Here is a 20,628-nt window from a genome sequence, read left to right on the forward strand (position 1 = left end):
ATATTAAAGGCTGAGGAGGAATGTTGAGAAAAATTAACAATTAAGATTTAATATACTAAACATCGGATAAAATAGTTGAGGTGCAGCCGGGCAATAAGTGTCTGAGGAAGAGATGTTTGAGCTCCTGCTTAATGGCGGCCAACAAAGTTGTGGTGCGTAGACTTAGTGGGAGAAATTTCAGAAATCTTGTCACACTTCCAGAGAAGGACTTCAACCATTGTGTGTAATTTTTTTTTTAAACAGTAATTGTTCTATGCATCTACAAAAGTAGGCAGCAAACCAATATAGCCCCAATTGGAAATCTGTATGCTGAAATGCCTACCGGTGCTTATATATGGGGCTTGCATATGGGGCTTTCGAGATTGTACCTGCCTCCAGAGGGAAGAGAAACATTTTTGCAGACATCTGTTACGCTTAGGCCCAAGCAGTTCCCAGCACTTTTTGTATAAAGAACTGGGCTTGGCCTATGTAAATGACTTGGTAGGACTCGCTCTACTTCTCCTCTGGATCTCTATATAGACCACCAGAAAACTATATTTAAGAATTTATAGCTGATTGGCATGTGACTATAGACTTAGGATCCAATGGCTTAGCTACATAATCAAAACAGTGGAGGCTTTGGGTAGGCTGGAATTCTTCACCACTACCCATGTCATCTCAAAAGGGGAGTTTGGCGAGATTAGGGAGCCTTATCTGAAGAAGGCAGCAGCCAAAGAGAGGGCAGGGAGATTCTGAAGCTCACTATTAGAGAATTGGTCTGCATCCAAACCGTTATAGGTGCTGAGCCATATCTCTCATTCATAAACAACATACATTTCGCAGGGGACTATTAGATGCTGTCTTTGATATCCTTTGGGTCAATTTGACTCAAAGTCTATTTTACTCTGTCCCTGTGATGAATCTTCCTCTCAAAATTTGGATCACTTTTTATTCTTTTGTAAATGTATCAAATTTTTAGATGTAAACACCTAGTTCCAGTTCCTAGAATCCAGGGTTTTATCAGCCCAAGTCTGCACTTTACTTTCTCCATATGCTGCCTGACTACACCGTGTGTTACTCTGTGAAAGCTTTTTTAAAAGTGCACTACGCTGGTGAAAGTCTATTGATGTTTAGACCCTCATCAAGTTTGATAGCTTATTTTCTTATTCGCCATATGTACTGTAATGGAGCTCCTTGCTTGCTATTGATTTCACCTTAGTGCAAAGCTATCCATGTGTACTGTGTTCAATAATGTTGAAAGATCATGTTTTTAATGTTACATTTCTTTTCTAATTTTATTTTGTGCCATCTCTTCTATAATTATATAATTATATATTCATAATCAAATGAAGAAATCAATCAAACAGTAGCATGTGAGAAAGATGTTTCCGTACCACGAAGAAATCAAAGACCACCAGCTATTTTCAGCTTGAAAGCTAAGAACCTCTGGGTGGAGGTATATGAGACATGGATTAAACATGCTGTTTTCTAGACTGCTCTTCCTTCAAAGGGGAGCCATTGTTGTGTTATTAAAACTAGAGTAAAATGATCATTTTTTGGATCCAGTGCTAGGTCATACTTCTCCTTGTAATGAAAATCCAATCAAAAGTGAGTTAACATATTCAACCCTCAATTTCATTAGTGAACTCAATATTATCTTTGGACACTATTTTACTATGATTAGAGTTTTCCTCTGTCCTCTGAGAAGTGAACTCCATTGGGGTGTCAATGAGATTCATAAAAACAATCTGCTTATGTCACTTGTAATTCAAGTGTATCTGCCTTCGATGGTGGATATGCGTGAGAAAGTGTTACTGTAAATACTGTATATTAAAAGGCCGGTTTTCGAACTGCAAGATCCCAACTTGCAAATGCATAAAATCTACATTACATTACAATTGTTTATGCGACTCATTGCATTGTGAAAGAAGAGGGGAATGTGAAAGGTGCATGAAATTAAATGTATTATAAGTTTGCAATTATAACAGTTTTAACAAAGCACTGATACATTCCAACGTGTTTTGTACCATGGGCATCCTTTTTACTTCCTGTCCAGGTTTCACGTTTCACTGTGTTGCAATGTTACACTCGTGGCTGGACTGGCCAGCCGGGCACTGACCTGGGAGGCTGGAGCCACAGGAGCATGTTACCCCTCGGAGGCTGGTTTCGGCTTCCGGGAGTGATGCTGCACATTACGCAATCCCGGCAGCAACTTGAAAGAGTTGCTGTGATTCTAGCCTGCATTGGCATGTCTGCACATGGGAGCTGAATTTATATTGTTTGCCTGGGCTGTTTTAAGTTCCCAGTCCAGAATGGTTGCATTAATAGAGGCAAATACATTTGTGACTCATAATGTAGGTTTTTATTTATTGAAATCTAGGGCCTTGTGACTGCAAAACATGTGATTTCGTGAATTGCAGTGGGTGTGAACACAAAACGTTTTAATAAATCAATCTTGTAGTTACTAATGTCTCTGCATTATTTGCAGGTCATTGATTCAGGGTCAACTTAGTGCTCCCTTCTGAGGTTGGTTACCCCATTACCAATAACAGTAACATCTTTTCATAAAGCTCTATAAAATGGAAAATCTTTGAAAGCAAACTTGTATTGATATTGCCTCCGTCTCAAAATGCAGTGTTTTTGTAAATTATTAACAATTATTTTTGTGAATGGATTGGAGTTCCGTACTTAGGGCTCTGCTTAAGGTCCTCCTCGATTATTGACTCCCAAGTAAGCCATTCCTTCCGTGCTCACACCTCATTATTAAAACCTCTAACTGTCCCACCGCCCACCTGTGAGGCAGATGAAGTTCAGGCCTGCCACGTGCGTTAAAATCTTCCTACATTTTTCAGTCCACCCTGCAGGGATTAAGATGGTTTTATGGGGTAGGTACCATGAAGTTCTATGAATGTTATATTGATTTGTATAGCTCACTAATCAGCCGAGAGGGTATCCAGGTGCTTGGGCAGGTGTGTAGGTGTGAGGTGGAGGTTGTCCTCCACAGATGCTCATGAGCAGCCCGTCAGCTACTGCCACTTGCTGGTAGGTAGTCAAAAGTATAAAACGCTCGGTCAGCCCATCCTAACCACTACCTGACTGCAGCTTAGCTCTGCACTTCACCTTGGTCTCTGTGAAAAACCTTTAACTGTGGGAGAGACCTTTGTTTTGCTGATACTTATAACTATCATTACTGAAGGTTCTAAAACCAGGTGTGAAGTCGGCATCTTTGTTAAGTAGGGCAAGCTAGTGATGGGAAAATAATGGAAAAAGCATAAAATTGCTGGAGTGTGTGTATTAATTTAATTTAGCGTGTTAATTAATCTACTGAAAGTAACACAAGACATTGTGCTTGGTGTTAAACGGAAGAGAAGTCAATACTCATTTGTTGGCTGAATTACCGTGTTTATCTAGGAAACGCGGGTTCAAATTCTATCTCTTGCACAAAACCAATTTGTGTGGTCGCACGCAAGCACTGTACTTCACACAGAATAACAATGCCACTCATTTACAGTGCACGTGATAAACTGACATCCTTTGGTTTACTCCTGACAGTGTTGTTAGGGAATCTTAAATGCCGAAAAGATCATGTTTAAAAGCTATTTGTTTTAATGTATGATATGTTCTAGCTCACGATATTGAAACACGTCGAATACATTAACTTTTTATAATTTGAAATAGTCTTTATCATAATTTTATTTGACAATTGCTATATTGTTTACACGACCCTTTGTTAGTGGCTCATTCTTTAGCTTCAGCGTTTAGAACTAAGTCAGACCCCCTGGCTCAGCTCAACTCTGCTCTCCCTACAAACTTAATCTACCCTCACACAGAGGCTGCTTGGATTGTTTGCTTAATTGCTTTTTTGGCAGTTTTAGCGAGCATGGGTTTATAAGAGGAATTTAAATGTGGTGTAGTACCCCAGAGTTTCAAAATACTGTAAACACAGATCAGTAGATCTGATTTTATCAACGTCAAAAAAAGAGATAGGTGAAGTTAAACTCTTGGTTCTATTTTAAAATCGTGGTGAATTCATATAAATATCTGATGACTTTATATACTCTATACAAGTAACTAGGGTTGTTTACTGGTTAAAAACGAGGCAGCGTTTGAAAAGTTTATCTTAGTGAAATAGATACCTATATTTCCGGGACAAGCATTTCTCAGAGGCTGATGTAATCTAGTTTCTTCGGTTAAGAAATCCTCCACGAGAGAGATTAGCATACCGAAAGACAAACAGAGTTGCAGTTGGTTCACCTGTGGACCAATCAGTGACATGGACGGACCCTATAAGAACCAGTCCCCAGAACCACTGGAAACATTCTTAACAGCTGAGAAGACAACATTCACCTCAGGCAGGTGCAAGGCAGAGGGCAAAGACAGGGTTGACTCTATCAGGCACCATGGACTTTCTTCCAAACCTCTCAGTGGAAACCTGGACTCTGCTTGTCGTGCTCCTGACGGTCGCTTTTCTGTAAGTATTGCCCCTCCAAGGTGATTCTTTACTTGGGTGTCCAACTTAAAGGAGCTGCAGATTATTCTCCTAAAATTGACCTGCATAAATACCCTTGCTTGATGGGTGGCAAAGGTCAGTAGGAGGAGGATGATGGGAAACAGGGCACATTCCTCAACATTCAGATATTTCAATAGCTCAATGGGTGGAGCACCAGCTGCAGTGCCTTGTGGCCTCCCGTGCTTGCAGCCTACAAGCTTGATCCAGGCACAACTGGCTCAGCCTTTTGTGTTTCTAACTTCGACAAAATTAGTTTTGTTGTATAAAAACATCTGCTAATAAACTCCTAGAGACAAATTTGTCATGTGTGCTATATAAATTTAATATAGTTATTATTATACACTGAATAAAGTACTGGTCATTGTGAAAATGATGCAGGTCACTAAAGACTTCATGATCACAGAGAGGAACAAGACTTAGCCTCTCATTACGAACATGGCAGTCATGAGACTGCCAGGGCCACGGTGAAGATGGGACTGCCACCAAAGCAGTGGTCTGGCCTCCACATTATGACCCTGGGAGAGCCGCCACGGTCTGACAAGTTGCAGCCAGTTGACAGCCTGGTGGTGCTGGCAGTCTTAATTGGCCAGGCCAGAGCTGCAGGCAGCACTGCCCTGGGGATTAGGACCCCTCTCTCCGCCGGCTTTTGCTGGTGGAGATGGGGTGCTGGAGGCCCCATGGGGCCCCTGCATGGACCATGCACTTGGCATCGGCAGTGCAGGGGCCCCAATGGACAGCCCCGTCTCGCTTTTCACTGCCCGAATTACGGGCAGTGAAAAGCACGATGGGTGCTGTCGCACCCGACGCACTGCAACATTGGCACTGACTCGATTAGGAGCCAGTGTAAATTTTGTGGCCTGTTTCCCGCTGGGGCAGCGGGAAACTCATAATAGGACTGGCGGGCCGAAAACCAGAGTGGCGGTTTTCCGTCCTAAAGAGTTTGATGGGTGGCCTCCACCACCTGCCATACTCAAAATGAGGCCCTTAATGTCCTGTGGGTCTTTAAGACCGCAGAGTCCCAAGTTGACTTCTATGGTCTTTTTTTTACAGACAACAATTGCATTTTATTCTTTATAATACATGCTGCAAAACCTTAACCTCCTTTCAGAGGCTGTGACTGCATTTATATCTCTTTTGTGTTACGGACTATGGAGTGACTCTTACTGCAGTCAATACTGTGGCTGCACGAGGGAGACATGGGTCAATAAAGTGATTTCCCTAGGATCACACAAGTTTGTCACATAGAAAAGCCAAGATAGACGGTCTCCTAGTATTGAGGTCTACAGTGCAACCACTACACAATATCTTTCATTCTCGCAGGATGATCAAATGTGCGGAGGTTAGGTGGCACACAAAGCTCTGCAACAGCTACATTAAGCCACTGAGCTGTGCTTTCACCTACTAGGGCATGAAACTCACTTCTATGTTTGCATTACAGAAGCTCAGTATTTGTCCATTTGTGAATGATTGACTCCAGTTTTTCTCCTATTTCCATTAATTCCTTCTTTAACTGTTTGGCCTTCGAATGGGAGTAATGAAGTTAGCATTTGGACCTGGATATTGGGTCTAATGATCCAGAAAGGTTTGTCGGCGTAAATGCAAACATAGGGCTTTATTTAGACTTTGGAAGAGAGTGTACTCTAATGCGGGAAACATCCTCAACAACAACTCCAGAAGAATGATGCAGTGAAAAACGCAAGCGTAACCACGCTTGCTGGAACAACAACTGCCTTTTTCTCTGCCTTAACCACGCATGTGCTGAACAACGCATATTCGTGGTTAAGGTAGAGAAAAAGGCAGAGTGGATCGGGAGAGGATGCAGTCAGGTAAGTGGAGTTGGGGCAGGGTTGGGGGGTAGTTTTTAGGGGTTGGGTTGGATTAAGGGCTTGGGGCGGGGTGGCGTGGGAGTAGTTTTGTTTTTGGGATGAAGAGGTCGGGTAGTTTCTGTTTTAAGGGCGGAGTTGGGGTAGTTTTATTTTTAGGGGTGGGGGTTGCAGTAGTACAAATGATAGCAGAGGCGGGGGTTGGGGTAGTTTTGTTTTTGGCGGAAGGGGTGTTCGGGTTGGGGTAGTTCTGGTTTTAGGGGTGGGGGGATCGGGGAAGTTTGTTTTTTAGGGGTGGAGGAAGTTCTGTTTTTAGGAGTGAGGTGAGGGCAGGGTAGTTAAGTTTTTAGGGGTGGGGTGGCGGCTCAGAGTAGTTCTGTTTTTAGGCGTGGGGTAGGGGGGGCAGGATAGTTTTGTTTTGTGGGATGGGTTGGAGGGATCAGGGTGGTTCTATTTTCAGGGCGGGTAGTTTTGTTGTGGGGTGGAGGGTCAGGGTAGTTTGGTTTTTAGGAGCAGAGTGGGAGATAGGGCTAGTTTGGTTTTTAGGGACGGGGTGGTGGGTCAGGGTAGTTTGATTTTTAGGGGCGGGTGTGGGGAAAACGGGATAGTTTCGTTTTTAGGGGTGGGGTGAGGGGATTCATGTAGTTTGATTTTTAGAGGCAGGGTGGGGGATTAGGGTAGTTTGGTTTTTAGGGTCGGGGTAGTTTTGATTTTAGGGGCGGGGTGGGGGTCAGGTTAGTTTTGTTTTTGGGGCAGGGGTCGGGTAGTTTTGTGTTTGAGGTGGTGGTTCAGGATAGTTTGGCTTCTAGGGGCGGAGGTGGGGGGATCGGAGTACTTTTGTTTTTGGGGGTGGGGGTCAGGATAGTTCTTTTTTTAGGGGTGGGGTTGGGATTTGGTTGTTTTTAGGGTGGGTGGGGGGTCGGGGAAGGTTTTAGGACTCAGGTGGGTGGGGGGTGCTGGGGTACTTTTGTTTTTATGGGTAGGGGTTGGGGATCAGGGTAGTTTTAGTATTAGGGGTGGGGATCTTTTGGGCCTTAAGGTAGGTGGGGGGTGGCATGCTAGAACCACACATGCTGTTCACACACCTGCCTTTACTAGGCATGGTTTTACAATGAAAAAACATTGTAAAGGCATGCGTGGTAAAGGTATTCGTGGTAACAACACGGTTGTTGTTCCGACCGCGTTGTTCAGGCATGCGTGGTTATCGCATTAGTTATTCCATCATACATTCCTCTAATGGTGACAGTGTACCCTCTGTGCTAAAGCAAAGTTCCGCTCTCTTCATTTAGAGTCAGTCGCAACTTCAGTAGGTAGACGGCGGAGGCACCTTAGTCTCCATCCACTGCCTACATACACCACAGACGTGGCAACATTTCACTGTCTGCTATCACCAGGTAAACCCTGGTGGTTTGGAACAGTGAAAACTGTGAAATCACCCCCACAAAATAGAGAAAACTGAGGAGGGGTATTTTTTTTATTTTCAAAAATAAAATCTACTTTTTGCGATTTTCTTTCTTAAAAACATTTTTAAAAAATTGAAAGATGACGTACTGCTTGGTCATGTTGATGGACCTGTGCATCAAACTTTCAATGCATTGGCAGGAACTGACATGACGATGGCACCTGGAAATGGAAGATGTATCTGCTTGGCTGGCGGACATCTCTAACTTTGGCAGGTGGACTATTCTCATTCTCTCTGCCATAACAAAAATAAAGTACTTTGCCATGGCAACGTTACTAAATTCATCTGCCAAAGCCAGGCCTTTAGGTCTGAAAATGCATTAGGTATGTTTGTGTGCACTCTCAAACTCCGGTCTACTGTCTTTCCACTGTGGATAGGGTTGCTTAAAGCAGACTAGATCACCATGACACTGGTGGTATAGGAGCCTGTGGTAATTGTCACATGATGTTCCCATTAGCAAATTTGCACCTGCTATCCAATGTACTACTCGGAATGATTGTGATTAGGAAAAAAAACATGAAAAAAACATCGAGATGTATCTCTGTCCATATTTTTACTTTGTTTGTGATTTGGGCCCATTGCATTTTCTTGCAAAGCCTTTAACTGTGAGAGGGAAGTATGCATCATCTTTAAATGGGAGCCAGATGGGGCCCGTGCTGCAGCTCTACTTGCCCTGGTTCCTTCCTGTGCTCCACCAAACCGAGTGTTGAATTTGCTGGGAGGTGAAAAGGAAAAAGAGACACTACACCTTGCCACACTCAATTTGTCCAGCTACCTTTCACTGCAAAGCTGTGATTCTTTCAGGCAATACATGAATATACATTTGCTAAAAATATTTAAATCTGACTTCTGTATGTGTGTGTATAGAGCAACATACATACATATGGATTTACAAATGTCAGATTTGAACATTATAAGCAAACATGTACATATAATACATATGTGGGTGGTCCCAATAGTTTTATCTGTGGCCCAATGTGTTCCCTCCTCAAAATTCACTTTTAGAGACACCACTGGCTGAAGGGTATTGGGTCTCTGGAAGTATAAGCATGTTACAGACCACCTCCAGCACTTCGGCTCATTGGCTTTCACTGCTATACTTAGTAGCAGCGAAGCATGAACTCTGCTGAGTGGTAGAGCAGAGACCTGCTGCACACACTCCTTTATAACATTTACTCATTTGTGTTCAGAAACAATCATAATTGGTAAAAGTGTACAGTTTTCCATTACATCAATGAGCTTCAATTACACTCACATAACATAACTTCTCGGAAAACCTCAAATGCCCCTTTCTCCCCACTTCCCCATCCCACACACAGAGAAAATGCCTGAGTTCAGTGTGAGGTTATCCCTCTTCTCCACCAGTTGTCCAAATGTGCTATTGCTTTGTTGTTAGCAATACAGGAATTATTAGTTGAAATCTATTGCTCTAAGTCCATGTGGTCTTGTTGAGGTTTTTCCAGTTCCAGCAGGTGGTCAGTCAGAGGGTGTCAGTTGTTATTGAATCTGGATTGGTCCCCCTTTATCAACCCATGAAGATAGTTTTCCAACCAGTTGGCCAGCCCCTTAGAAAGATCTTAACATCAATATTTAGCAGAACAATAGGTCTGTAAGCTCACATTTCCTTTTGATTAGCCAGGCACGGAGTGCAAGACCTCACAACCACTTTGTGAAGTGTTGACAAAAGGGACTCTTCCCTGGGATAAACATGATGCTTCCTCAAATGCTGCCTTTGTATACTAATCTAGTCCACCCCATGGTGAAACTCCTCGTCACAGGCCAGTAGGTGTGCTGTGCTGGGGGAAATGTGATGTCAGAACTGGCATGTAGTATGTTATAATAAGCCTCAGCTACGTAGGTTTCTTATCATTGCAAGTTCAAGTAGAACTGTAATAAGAAAATCATTTACAGGAGTTCAAACGGAGGCTATACGTTTTAGTAAAAATAATTACAACAATACAAATAATGGAGCTGATCTATAAAGATATTTGTGCACCTTAGGTACATTTATGTACCTTCATTTATAAGTGAAAATTCACATGTGCCATTTACAAAAGGCAAATGTATACTATGTGTAAGCAAATGTGTTCCAAGGGCCAATCCACGCGGGGATCTCCCACAAATTTTCATGTTTGCAGTGTTCACAAACCTTTGACATTTTCACACCCTCCCCAGATATTGCTGCCAATTTACTCTAGCCAAGGGCAGGAATAAGTCTGTATTAAATGTATTATTGGGGAGGGAAACCCTCAGAATGATGGGGTATACATGAAGGAATTTCTCCACAAGAAAAAATATATCCCTGCAGGCATGATTGAACGAAACAAGTTAGCAAGTGGAAATGCACTTTTGTGTCACATTAATGCATTAACACTTTTGATTTGTACGTATATATGCATGTGAAATGCTGTCACATGGATCTCACATAGAATTCTAAAAAAAACGCAGAAACTCTTCTGGGAAGATGCAGCTGTTGAAAGCATCATATAATCCTTTCTGAATTCCATGGTAGCTGGACATTGATTTCAAGTGTAGAGCTCAGACTATGGATTAAAATTTCCAAGCACGTTTTATGTATCAGGCCTATGATTGCCAGGATGCCAAGGTAAGGCTAGACCTTTGGGCTTTGGCAATGGTTATTCATACATGGCATATCATTAAGATGTAAAATATGGTCCCTGATTAGTAACACCAAGAGCAGCAGTTCCAATAACTTATCTCATTTCCAGGGCTTGTGGTCGGTTCCAAACTGATACTGGTAACATTTTTCTCCCCCTAAAAAATAAAAAGGAACAGAAAAATGTGTAAAAACATGCAATCAATGTGATTTGTTGCTCGTACATTCATTAAGGGAATGCATACTGACATAAAAAATTAAAAAGAGAATTTGCCCCATATGTTTCAGGTCTGATAATCAGTGACTATTTTAATTGACGTCGTTGTATAGCATAGGAACTATGACCAAATAGACATCATAATGCTTTGGGAATGTGATGTAGACAGCTAACAGCAATATTCGTAAGACAGCCACAAAAAAGCCGGAAATTAATAAAAGTCTGCTCCATATGTGAGCCAGCAGAATAAGGTCTTTAGCATTTATGGAATTTTCTGAAATTCGACTCAGTGACTTGACATTGGATTGAGTTATAAGGGATGTTGTCTTGTACATCCAACGATCTTTCTCACATGTTTTGTATCTTGGTGGGAGGAACTCAAGTCGGTTGTTGAATGCCCATATAAGGTTTCTGGTGGGGAGGTATGGATATACCAGCTTTGAGAGGTGGTGCAATGCAGAGTCATCTAGTACTTAGGGGTCTAGTCGCAAAGGTAAATAGACACATATATACTTACTCATGTGCATATTTAACTACACACAGATGCAAATCTACACTTACTACACCTAGGTGTAACTACATTTCTTTTCTCTGTGTTTTGTTATTCACAATTGTCAAGTTTAAATGTAGATAAAGTGGTAGATTTACATGCCTCCACCCACTCAAATCAGGGGTGGAGCCTCTTACAATAGGATTTGCCTGGCCTATTCACAAATGAAAATGTACATATAAGTAAATCTACATGTGTGAATTTACTGATACACTTTGTAGTAACTTTAGGACTTTCGGTTGTTCACTAATTACGAGTGCAAATTTAATACAAAGGGTAGAATAGATGCCTCCACTCAGTGGCTAGAGTCAAACTAATTTATTTTAGCATTATTGCTATGGGATTCTAAGTTCCTACCTCCATTTCTTTCTAAGGGAGGTTCTGGGATTACCAGTGAGTGGCCATATGTGGTACTGGACTTACTCCAGATTAGAGCCTGAGAACATTTGCAACTGTTTTCAGTCATTTTTGGCTGTAATAACTTTAAAAGTGCCACTGGATAAGAGGAAGGGACTTTCTCACACGCCCTAAACTCCTCCTTACCCTCTCTTATCCCTCCTTGATCATCCCTAACTCTACCACTTTGTAGTGAGTTTTCCCCATTTTCCAGACTCTTCCTCTTATTCCTTCCACATTTACTACAAATGCATAATGGCCCATATTTATCAAGGTTTTGTGACGCCCTTGTGCCACGCAAGGGGACGCAAGGATGTTACAAAACCGAAATGAGATTTATCAAGCCACGTAAGGCCACCTTGCATATAGAGTAACGAAAGGCAGTGAAAATCGCTGCCTTGCGTTACTCTTTCGCAGAGAGGCACACCACTGTTGGATTGTGGGTGTTCCCATGCATCCACCCTTGCATTCTGACATATTCCCAGATTTACCAACACTGATAGACCTGGGAATGTGTCAGAAGTGTACACCTCCCAACAGGAGGCTCAACAAGGAGAAATATCTTTATTTTACAGTGTTGTTGCCTCTTTCTAAATGTGCTTCATTGTACAGCACACGCAGAAAGGGAAAAATGCGTCTAACGATTCCCTTCCTTCCTGCACAAAAACAATCCTGCCTACAATGCAGGCACCCTTGCATCATTTTGCGAGGGTGCCTACGTTGGCACTAGGCAGCTGTACGTGCGCCAGCACTGGCAGAGAGCAGGAATGTGTCTCATAATGTTAATTACAGCACATTCCTACCCTCTCCCTTTCACGTAGCAGAGCAAGGCGGCTTGCTGCGTTGCTTGAAATATTGATAAGTATGGGACAATGTGCAGATATCTTTGCAGTTATAGTGGAGATTGCCAAACCTAAATAGCATTTTCGGGTGCATTTGGGAGTACTATTGTATTACAAATAAACTTATTGCAAAATGCAGTTTCTGAATGGGCACCTGCGAGTATAAAGTTACTACTGGTAACTTTGCCCACTTATGTAGTGATCTCTGCCACCACAACAGAGATCGCCATATAGTTTTATTATTCTTTAGCAAAACAATAACACTATTTTAATCTATAATAATATAAATATACATGTTTTATTAACCTAGAACTAATACAATACAGATTTAGAGCCCACTAACTCTAAACTTTATTTTCCTTCCTAGGCTGTTTTCTATGGGATTGTGTTGAGGTATTGGTGTGTGGCCATCTGTACTTCATGACATACTGCAAGACTGGGCTTGAGTACTTTTGAGCTTAGTTTGACACCTTTAGGGGTGTAGTAATGTTAGAAGTGCAATTTGTTAAGAGCAGTGATATTATTCTTTTGTGTGAGTATGTTTTTATTAGCATGTCCTTCCCTAAAATCCTCCTTAACGTTCTTTAAACCCCTCCCATTAATTACTACCATTTTTTTAGCCCCTCCATTTTGCCCCGCCCCCATTTAGACAAAAACATATACCTACATGTGTAAATATCTGCAGCAGTGTGGTAGACATCTCCGCACAGAAAATACACAGTGGAGATAGAGCGGTAGTGTGTCATCAGAGAAGGAAGGATACCAATGTGGTGGCAATGATAGAGGAACATCCTTTTTTTCATTACATTGTTGACATATGGGGGAAAAATGTATTCTGGAACCAAAGACCACCCACCAAACTCTGGTCCGTACTAGCCAGTGTTGGGGTGTCCTTGGTTGCTTTATTTAGGGATATATTGCAGCAATCTTAGACTTTCCCTAATAAATGTGGGACAAAAACATGTTATATGTTCAATAGTTTTGGTGTACTTCCTGCAAAGTCGTCAACTTGTTTATTGCACCTTCTAGTAAATCACACTCTCTCAAGCCAGCTGAATAGTGGGGTATAGAAAACAGAACTGAAGAAGGTTGATTTAGCAGTTGATTCTAAGTTCAATTTAATATAAGGTTGTGTAATCATAGGTACTATTTCCCACGTACATGATGTACCATCATTGTTCTCAAATGATGGAAAAAGTAATTTCTCTGCCTTTGTAACTGCTCTTGCTCAAATGCCATTAAGCTTGAAACAGGGCCTAGTGGATATTGATCAAATAAATCTAAAAACATTTCTGGATATATCTTTTCATCCTCCTGACCTTACACAGTTGCGATTCCCAACAGTTCTTTTGAGATCCCATTTGAATGTTAAGGCAGGTAACCCAGTAAAGTAATAATGACTAGTTAGCTAAAACTAAAGGAGCCATGAGACAAGACTCTTTGATTGTGTGGTAGAAAATATAGAGTTAGCAATTAGTAGGTACATTGAATCTGATTAGCTCAACAATATTCCCTAATTTACTTGGCAAATGTGTGTGCATTGGTTAGAATGGTTTCAATATTTCCTTTAAAGAAATTAAAGTTTAATTAATAGCCTTCCACTTGTCACCTTGTCAAATGATGCCTTTAGTTACTAATAATTTCTGAAGGTCTTTTGGCGTACATGGTAATAATACAAGATCCTCAGCCTATGTAAAAGTCTAAGTAAAACTCCTGTTAAACAACTAATTGGAGTACAGCCTAAATGTAAATTCATTGAAATTTCCACTCAATACACCTTTCATTGCCGAAGACAAGAACTGCTTCCATTACAATGCAAGAGAAGTGGAGTGGAAGTGCATTAATAGACTGTATACAAAATGACTACTTCACTGCTTTGCAATAGTACCTGAACCCTTGACACAGGAAGTGTAGCATCTATTGCTAGTAAGGATTCTTCAATTCACTCATACGGGCAACCTGGTGGGGAAGCAGAGACCTGTTATGCAGAATCATGATTGGGGTCAAAGTCATGTAGGGCAGTATCTCGAGGAGAACCAGAGTCATGCAGGGCGGTATCTTGATGAGGACCAGAGTCATGTAGGGTAGTAGTTTGAGGAGGACCAGAGTCATGCAGGATGGTATCTTGAGGGGTACTGGAGTATTGTAACTTGTGGAGGGCCCGAGTCATGTAGGGCAGTATCAAGAGGAAGACTAGAGTCATGTCGGTCAGTATCTTAAGGAGGACCAGAGTCATATAGGGTGGTATCTAGAGAAGTACTGGAGTCATATAGGAAAGTATCTTGAGGTATCGCCTATGCAAGACCTATTGGTGTTATCAAAGTTTTTTAGCCATGTTGTATGCTGCGTTATAGCGCTTTTCTGTTTTACTTTCATCCATGCTGCACATCAACCGTGCAGCTATGAACATGATTTAACAAACATTAAAAGGCCAAATAGTAGTACTATTTAGCTTTGAAAATATTTCTTTGATATGTGGTTGAAAGTAAAAAGAAAAGGCGCTATAAAGCGGCCAGCGTTGACCTCGTCTTAGCACTTTCCTTTTTCGTTTAGCCATGCGGCACAGCAGCTGCACTGCTGTACGACATGTCTAAAAAAACACAACATTGAGAAAAAGAAGTGCTATGACGCAGTCAACCCTGGCCACGTCATCGCACTTTTTTGGTTTTAATTTCATTCATACTGTACATCAGTGCTTTAAATGGAAAAATAGAAGTGCAGGTACTCTGTACCAGAGTACCTGCTTGTTTCTGAGAAGTGCCGGTACTCTCCAATTAAAAGTATTACGTTTTTCTTGAGATGTGCCGGTACTCTCCCTCTCAAAATAAAAAAGTGCCGGTACTCAGTACCGGACAGTACCGGCCCATTTAAAGCACTGCTGTACATGACAAATACAGCTATCAACATGGCTTAAAAACATTAAAAGGCCAAATAGAGGAGCTATTTGGCTTTGACAATGTTTTTTTTGCCATGTTGTACAGTTATAGGTCAGCTCGGCAGCATGGGTGAAAGTAAAAAAAAAGGGCACTATAAAGCGGTAAGCAATGACTGTGTCATGGCATTTTCCTTTTTCTTTTAGCCATGTTTTGCAGCAGCTGCACTGCTGTACAACATGACTAAAAAACAACATTGCCAAAGCCAATAGACCTCACATAGTTGAGACTTATTGGCTTTGCCAATGCTTGTATTGCCACAGCTACATGAGCTTCTGCACTGGACACAAGGTCTTATCACAGACATGACTTCCGGAACCAGACACAATCTCCACTGTGACGCTCGCAGACACTGCCAATATTGTACCCACTAGTAAAAAACACATGGTTCTCTTTGGCTCGACACCTTGCCCTTAGTTGGTGGAGGAGTGGTGTGATGGGTAGTAGATGGTATGGAGGGAGGGCACAATGGGAGGGGAAGAAGGGCACTCAGTTGAATCTACCCTTCATGCTAACAGATTGTTTAATAGCGCTGCATCACCATCAATATGGCATCTCATGCAAATTTATGTTAAAGAGAGGTTGTCCAAAGGGGATGCGTGGCGATGCTGGTGACCAAAGTGGCCATACGGCAGTGAAGCTCCGTCACAAGTAACCCTCATCAGTGGGCCCCTTCTGCATCCTTGATCATCCTGATGGCGCTGGGAGCTGGGAGCCACCAACCGCCGCGCTTGGGCCATTTTTAATGGCAAGGGGACCCTGGTGGAGATGATGTTCCTGACCTGCTGCTGGGCATCCAGCCTCGGAGGCCCCGGGGTGACAGGGACCGCGGGTGAGCATGAGGTCGCAGGCTACTGAGCCCCTGTTGGGCCGCCTCTGCCTCCCATCACGCTTCCACATACAGTGGAAATGCTGCAACGCCCACCGCAGTTTGTTCCTAGAGGCACAGCCAATTTCATCTCGCGTCCGGGCCTGTGGTGGTGTTGCCTCGAAGTGGCCCGCAGCCTGAAATGGAGCAGACCCACAATTTTGCATGGTCCGTGAATGCCCCGGCCGCCTTGCGGTGATCATTTAATGTGGTAAGAGCCTTTCTTTTACATCCATTGGGAGCGATCTCTTCCTGAGAAGTCTTGATTTGCACAATTATGCATTGTTGGTACTGGGGCACATACCCACATGTGACTTCTGTATTGGATGCCCTTCCACTTTGGTTTTCCCACTCCTCGTCTCCTTCATTACCACGTGGTACCCCTCTCCAAATACTTGCATGACCATGGGACGTGGAGATCTTGAGCAGCGTAAACTACAGTTTGAGCACACTAGAGACCGCCAGGAGCCACTTAAAGGCATGGGGGAGGGGACAACCAACTCCTCAGTCCAGGAGTCTACCCCCAACATGGCCACAATCATCACAGAGCTCCATGCGGTGTTTAGGGCCATAGATGCCAGGTTTGATACCCTCACTTGTCACCTTGATGGCATGGGAGAACCTCTGGACCACCAAAATGTGCACCTAGATGGCGCAGAAGAGCGCATTTCAACCCTGGAAGATCACTCCAACTTCGTGAAGACACACCTGGAGAAAGTTGAAGCGATCCTTAAAACCATAGCCATTAGGAACAACGACTTTGAAGCCTGGTCCCAATGCAACAATCTGCGCATCCTATGGATGACACTGGCCAGACACTGGCCAAATGAATATTTTAGATGAATGCTTCCTAACAGACCTATTTGGGCATCCCAATTTTTTATCCACCTTTCCTGTGGAGCGTGCTCCTTAGGCTGTCTACCTGCTGCTGGCACCCTTCTACAGCACTTCATAGAGTAACTCCTTAATTTTTGGCACTGCGATGCGGCCCTGCGGCTCGCAGGAGAGGAAGCCCAGGTTCAATGTCAGGGCACACATCTCTCCTTTTACCCAGATTTCACAATAGCTGTCTAGGGCACCCGCTGCAAGTAAACAGATGCCAAAAATGCACTACACAAAATGGGACTATTAATATGTTGTATCCAGCCAGAATACGGGTCAACGTCGATGACAGGGCCCACTTCTTCGACATCCCGGGAGATGTCCTGACCTTTCACAAACAATACAAAAAAGGGAACTCACTTGGTCGCTGTGTTAGCCCTACTTCATCTCCCATTGACATACAAACTTAGGAGATTGAACTGTTCCAGCCAGATTGACAACAGGCACCACCTGTAGTATGTCCCTCTTGTGCTCCTCATTGCCTCACTGTGACATTGCAATTAATACGCAGCTCTGCATATTACTTCCCAATCAATGGGCCCCCCAGTTATGAGCATCCTGCTTCAACCTAGAGCTTTGCATTACATTTCACTGGGGTTCAGATGCCGTAGCGTTGTTCACCCCCATGGTGTGTACCGCCGTATTGCTTCTTTTTTCTATACTGTTTTCTCATTTGTTGATGTTATTATTTTGTATTGGGATTCGCTGAGCAATTCTTGGTCTGGAGTGGTTGGCAGAAGGGATCTGGGGATTTCATGTTGTTTTCTGTTTGAGGTATTCAGATACACTGATATTAAGCACCAGTATGTGGCTGTCCATGGAACACTAGCTGGACAGAGGATTCTTCTTCTTGACTTATACACCACGAAAGTAGACAACCAACTTTTTACACACTCTGGTAGCCCTTTTGGGTCATGTGAACACCACTCACATTATCTTGGAGGAGATTTCATTCTACTTCTGGACCCACAACTAGACTGAACGTCTCCGACTCCTAGTGGCAAACCACATTCCTTACCACTTTTCACTCCCTCTGAAACACCTTTATATTGAGGGATGCTTTGTGACTCCTACATGCAGACACCCCAGGGTATACTTCTCATTCAACACCCTATGACACTTGGTCCCTCATTGACAAATTGGCTGATCTCAAGTACTGCCACTCTGTGACTGTGAGATGTCGACCACCTACCATGCACACTTTCGGATCACTCCCCAGTTCGAATGGCCCTCCGGATTCCTTATAGGGGGTAGTGGAGCACTACTGGCGCTTTCTATGTAATGCCTTATTGAACGATGTATTTTGCACCAAACTTCCCACTTCTATTACTAACTACTTTGAATTCAATAAGGGCTCGGTGTTGACATAAGCTGTTCTTTGGGAAGCCTTTAAGGCATAAATCCAGAGGATCTCTGTCTCCAAACACTCTTGTGCCCTGCATGATATCAGTAACTTACTTGCTTGCATTGAAACTGAGATCAGGAATATTGATCCGCATACCTAGCTACAATATGGCCCGCAATGTTTGTGCCGTCTTACACTTCTTGAAGAATTTAAAGAATCAGCGTAGCGTGAGGTCATTTTCTTGGCAAGTATGCCAGAGTGCACGGATACCATAGAGGGGAGTGACCTGGCCACTCCTTGACCCATCTGCCACGTTCTCCCCGTGGTAGTGCATATATCCTCCTACGTCTCCACACTATATACTGAGTGGGGCATCCGTGAAAATGCTGCTATTTCCCATATCCTCTACGAGATTGCCACGTTGTGGCTATTACGCCCTCAACAACAGTTCCTTAGCAAACCCATCTCAACTGACAAGATCATGCAGACAATAGATGCCCTCTGTGGCTCAAAGGTCCCTGTCTTAGATAGTCTTATGGGCCGATTCTATGAGACTTATAAACAGCTACTCACCCTGCATCTCCTTGAGGTTTACGCAGCATCTCTACACGTTGCTGTTATTATGCTTCTTCTCAAGCTGGGTAAAGACACTTTGTATAGCACCTTCTATAGGCCCTCATCTCTGATAAATTTTGACACCAAAATTCTGGCAAAGATATTAGCGGCTCACATGTCAGTTTTACTTGAACGCATTATTTCTCCCTTACAATCAGGTTTCTTCCTAGGGTGCTCCACCTCTCATAATTTATGCATTGTGTTTTCAGTGTTCAACAGGACTTCTCCAGAGGTGACAGCTGCGGTCAACCTCCGCAATGCAGAGAAGGCATTTGACTCCCTCAAGTGGCCCTTACTGGCAACACTGCACAAACTGGGGCTCCCTCTTGGCTTCATACCACTGGTTTCGCTACTTTACACACAACCACTGGTGCATATTTGTGCTAATGGCTCCCTCACTGATCCTATGGAAATTACCAAGGGCACCAGGCAGGGTTGCCTATTGTGACCCCTTCTCTTCATCATAGCCATGGACCCTGTGGTTTGTTACCTCCAGGAGAAACACCTCCATTGTGAATTGCAGTTCTGCTTCTTCTCCTGATACTATATGCAGATGACATCCTGCTATTCGTCTGCATCCAGCTAAGAATATGGCCTCCCTCATTGAGGAAATCACCAGATTCAATGATTTCTCCAACCGTAGCATCAACTGTAACAAAACAGAACTCTTCTCTCTCACTGATACTACAATGCCATTCACATGTGCCTATCCTCTGAAATGGTGAACAGGACCCATCCGTTATCTGGGTATTTGGTTACACAGTGATAAGCAACAGGTTATTCACTTGAACTATGGCCCAGCTATATACCAACTCACAGTGCAGACTGAGTGGTGGTATTGATTCTCATTATCCATGGCAGGTCATTTTTCTGCTTTGCTTCAGACTGAGAGGGAACGAAACTGAAGAATGTGAAGAATGCAGCACTCACTGGGAAACTGCTTTTGACTTCTTTCCAAACATTTTTTCACTTTTAAATCTTTCACTTTTCAACCTTCCACCTTGTACGGATGACTGCTAATTTGCTCTGCTTTGCTTCAGCCTGAGAGGGAACAAAACTGAAGAATGTGAAGAATGCAGCACTCTTAGTCTGAGTAATGATTTTATTAAGGCAGTTCCCAGGTTTCATATGCAGATATACAAAAAGAATAACATGAGCACTTAATGTGAATGCAGATACACACATGCAACTCTTAAAATATTCACAGCAGTGGGATAATAATAATCAAAGAAAATGCACTACATCAACAATGACTTTATATGTAGTGACTACGTATATTTCTGCATGCACACCGTAAAGCTAGATATTAAGAATTTAAAATGCATCATGGTGACAGAATCCAACTTCAACCTTGTCTGCCAATGTCAAGCTGTGGAACCCGTGACAGCTGAGACAGGAGAAACCACCCCAACAGGATTACTCTGAGCAATGCGTCCACTCTCAGAGATGAGTGCCTTCTACCTCAGTGGCAAGCTTCTTCCCTTTGTATAGCTTAAACAAACTTAAAGAAACCCCCCCTACCGTTGAGTAAGTTGTAAAATTCAAGCGCTGTCGGTACTGGGTCAGTGATAAAAAAACACACTGGCGAC

General features: G+C 42.9%; 1 protein-coding gene across 1 annotated transcript in view; it reads left to right on the forward strand.

Moving 5' to 3' along the window:
• Positions 1–4,310: 4,310 nt before the first annotated feature.
• The window catches only part of LOC138261212 (cytochrome P450 3A21-like), a 184,025-nt gene continuing 167,707 nt past the window's right edge, over positions 4,311–20,628 (forward strand). The window contains exon 1 of the mRNA XM_069209965.1: positions 4,311–4,450. Coding sequence (XP_069066066.1) covers positions 4,380–4,450 — 71 coding nt within the window. The 5' untranslated portion in view covers positions 4,311–4,379. The remainder of the gene's footprint in view (positions 4,451–20,628) is intronic.

The sequence above is a fragment of the Pleurodeles waltl genome, chromosome 10 (assembly GCF_031143425.1).
Source record: "Pleurodeles waltl isolate 20211129_DDA chromosome 10, aPleWal1.hap1.20221129, whole genome shotgun sequence".
Taxonomy (NCBI): Eukaryota; Metazoa; Chordata; class Amphibia; order Caudata; family Salamandridae; genus Pleurodeles; species Pleurodeles waltl.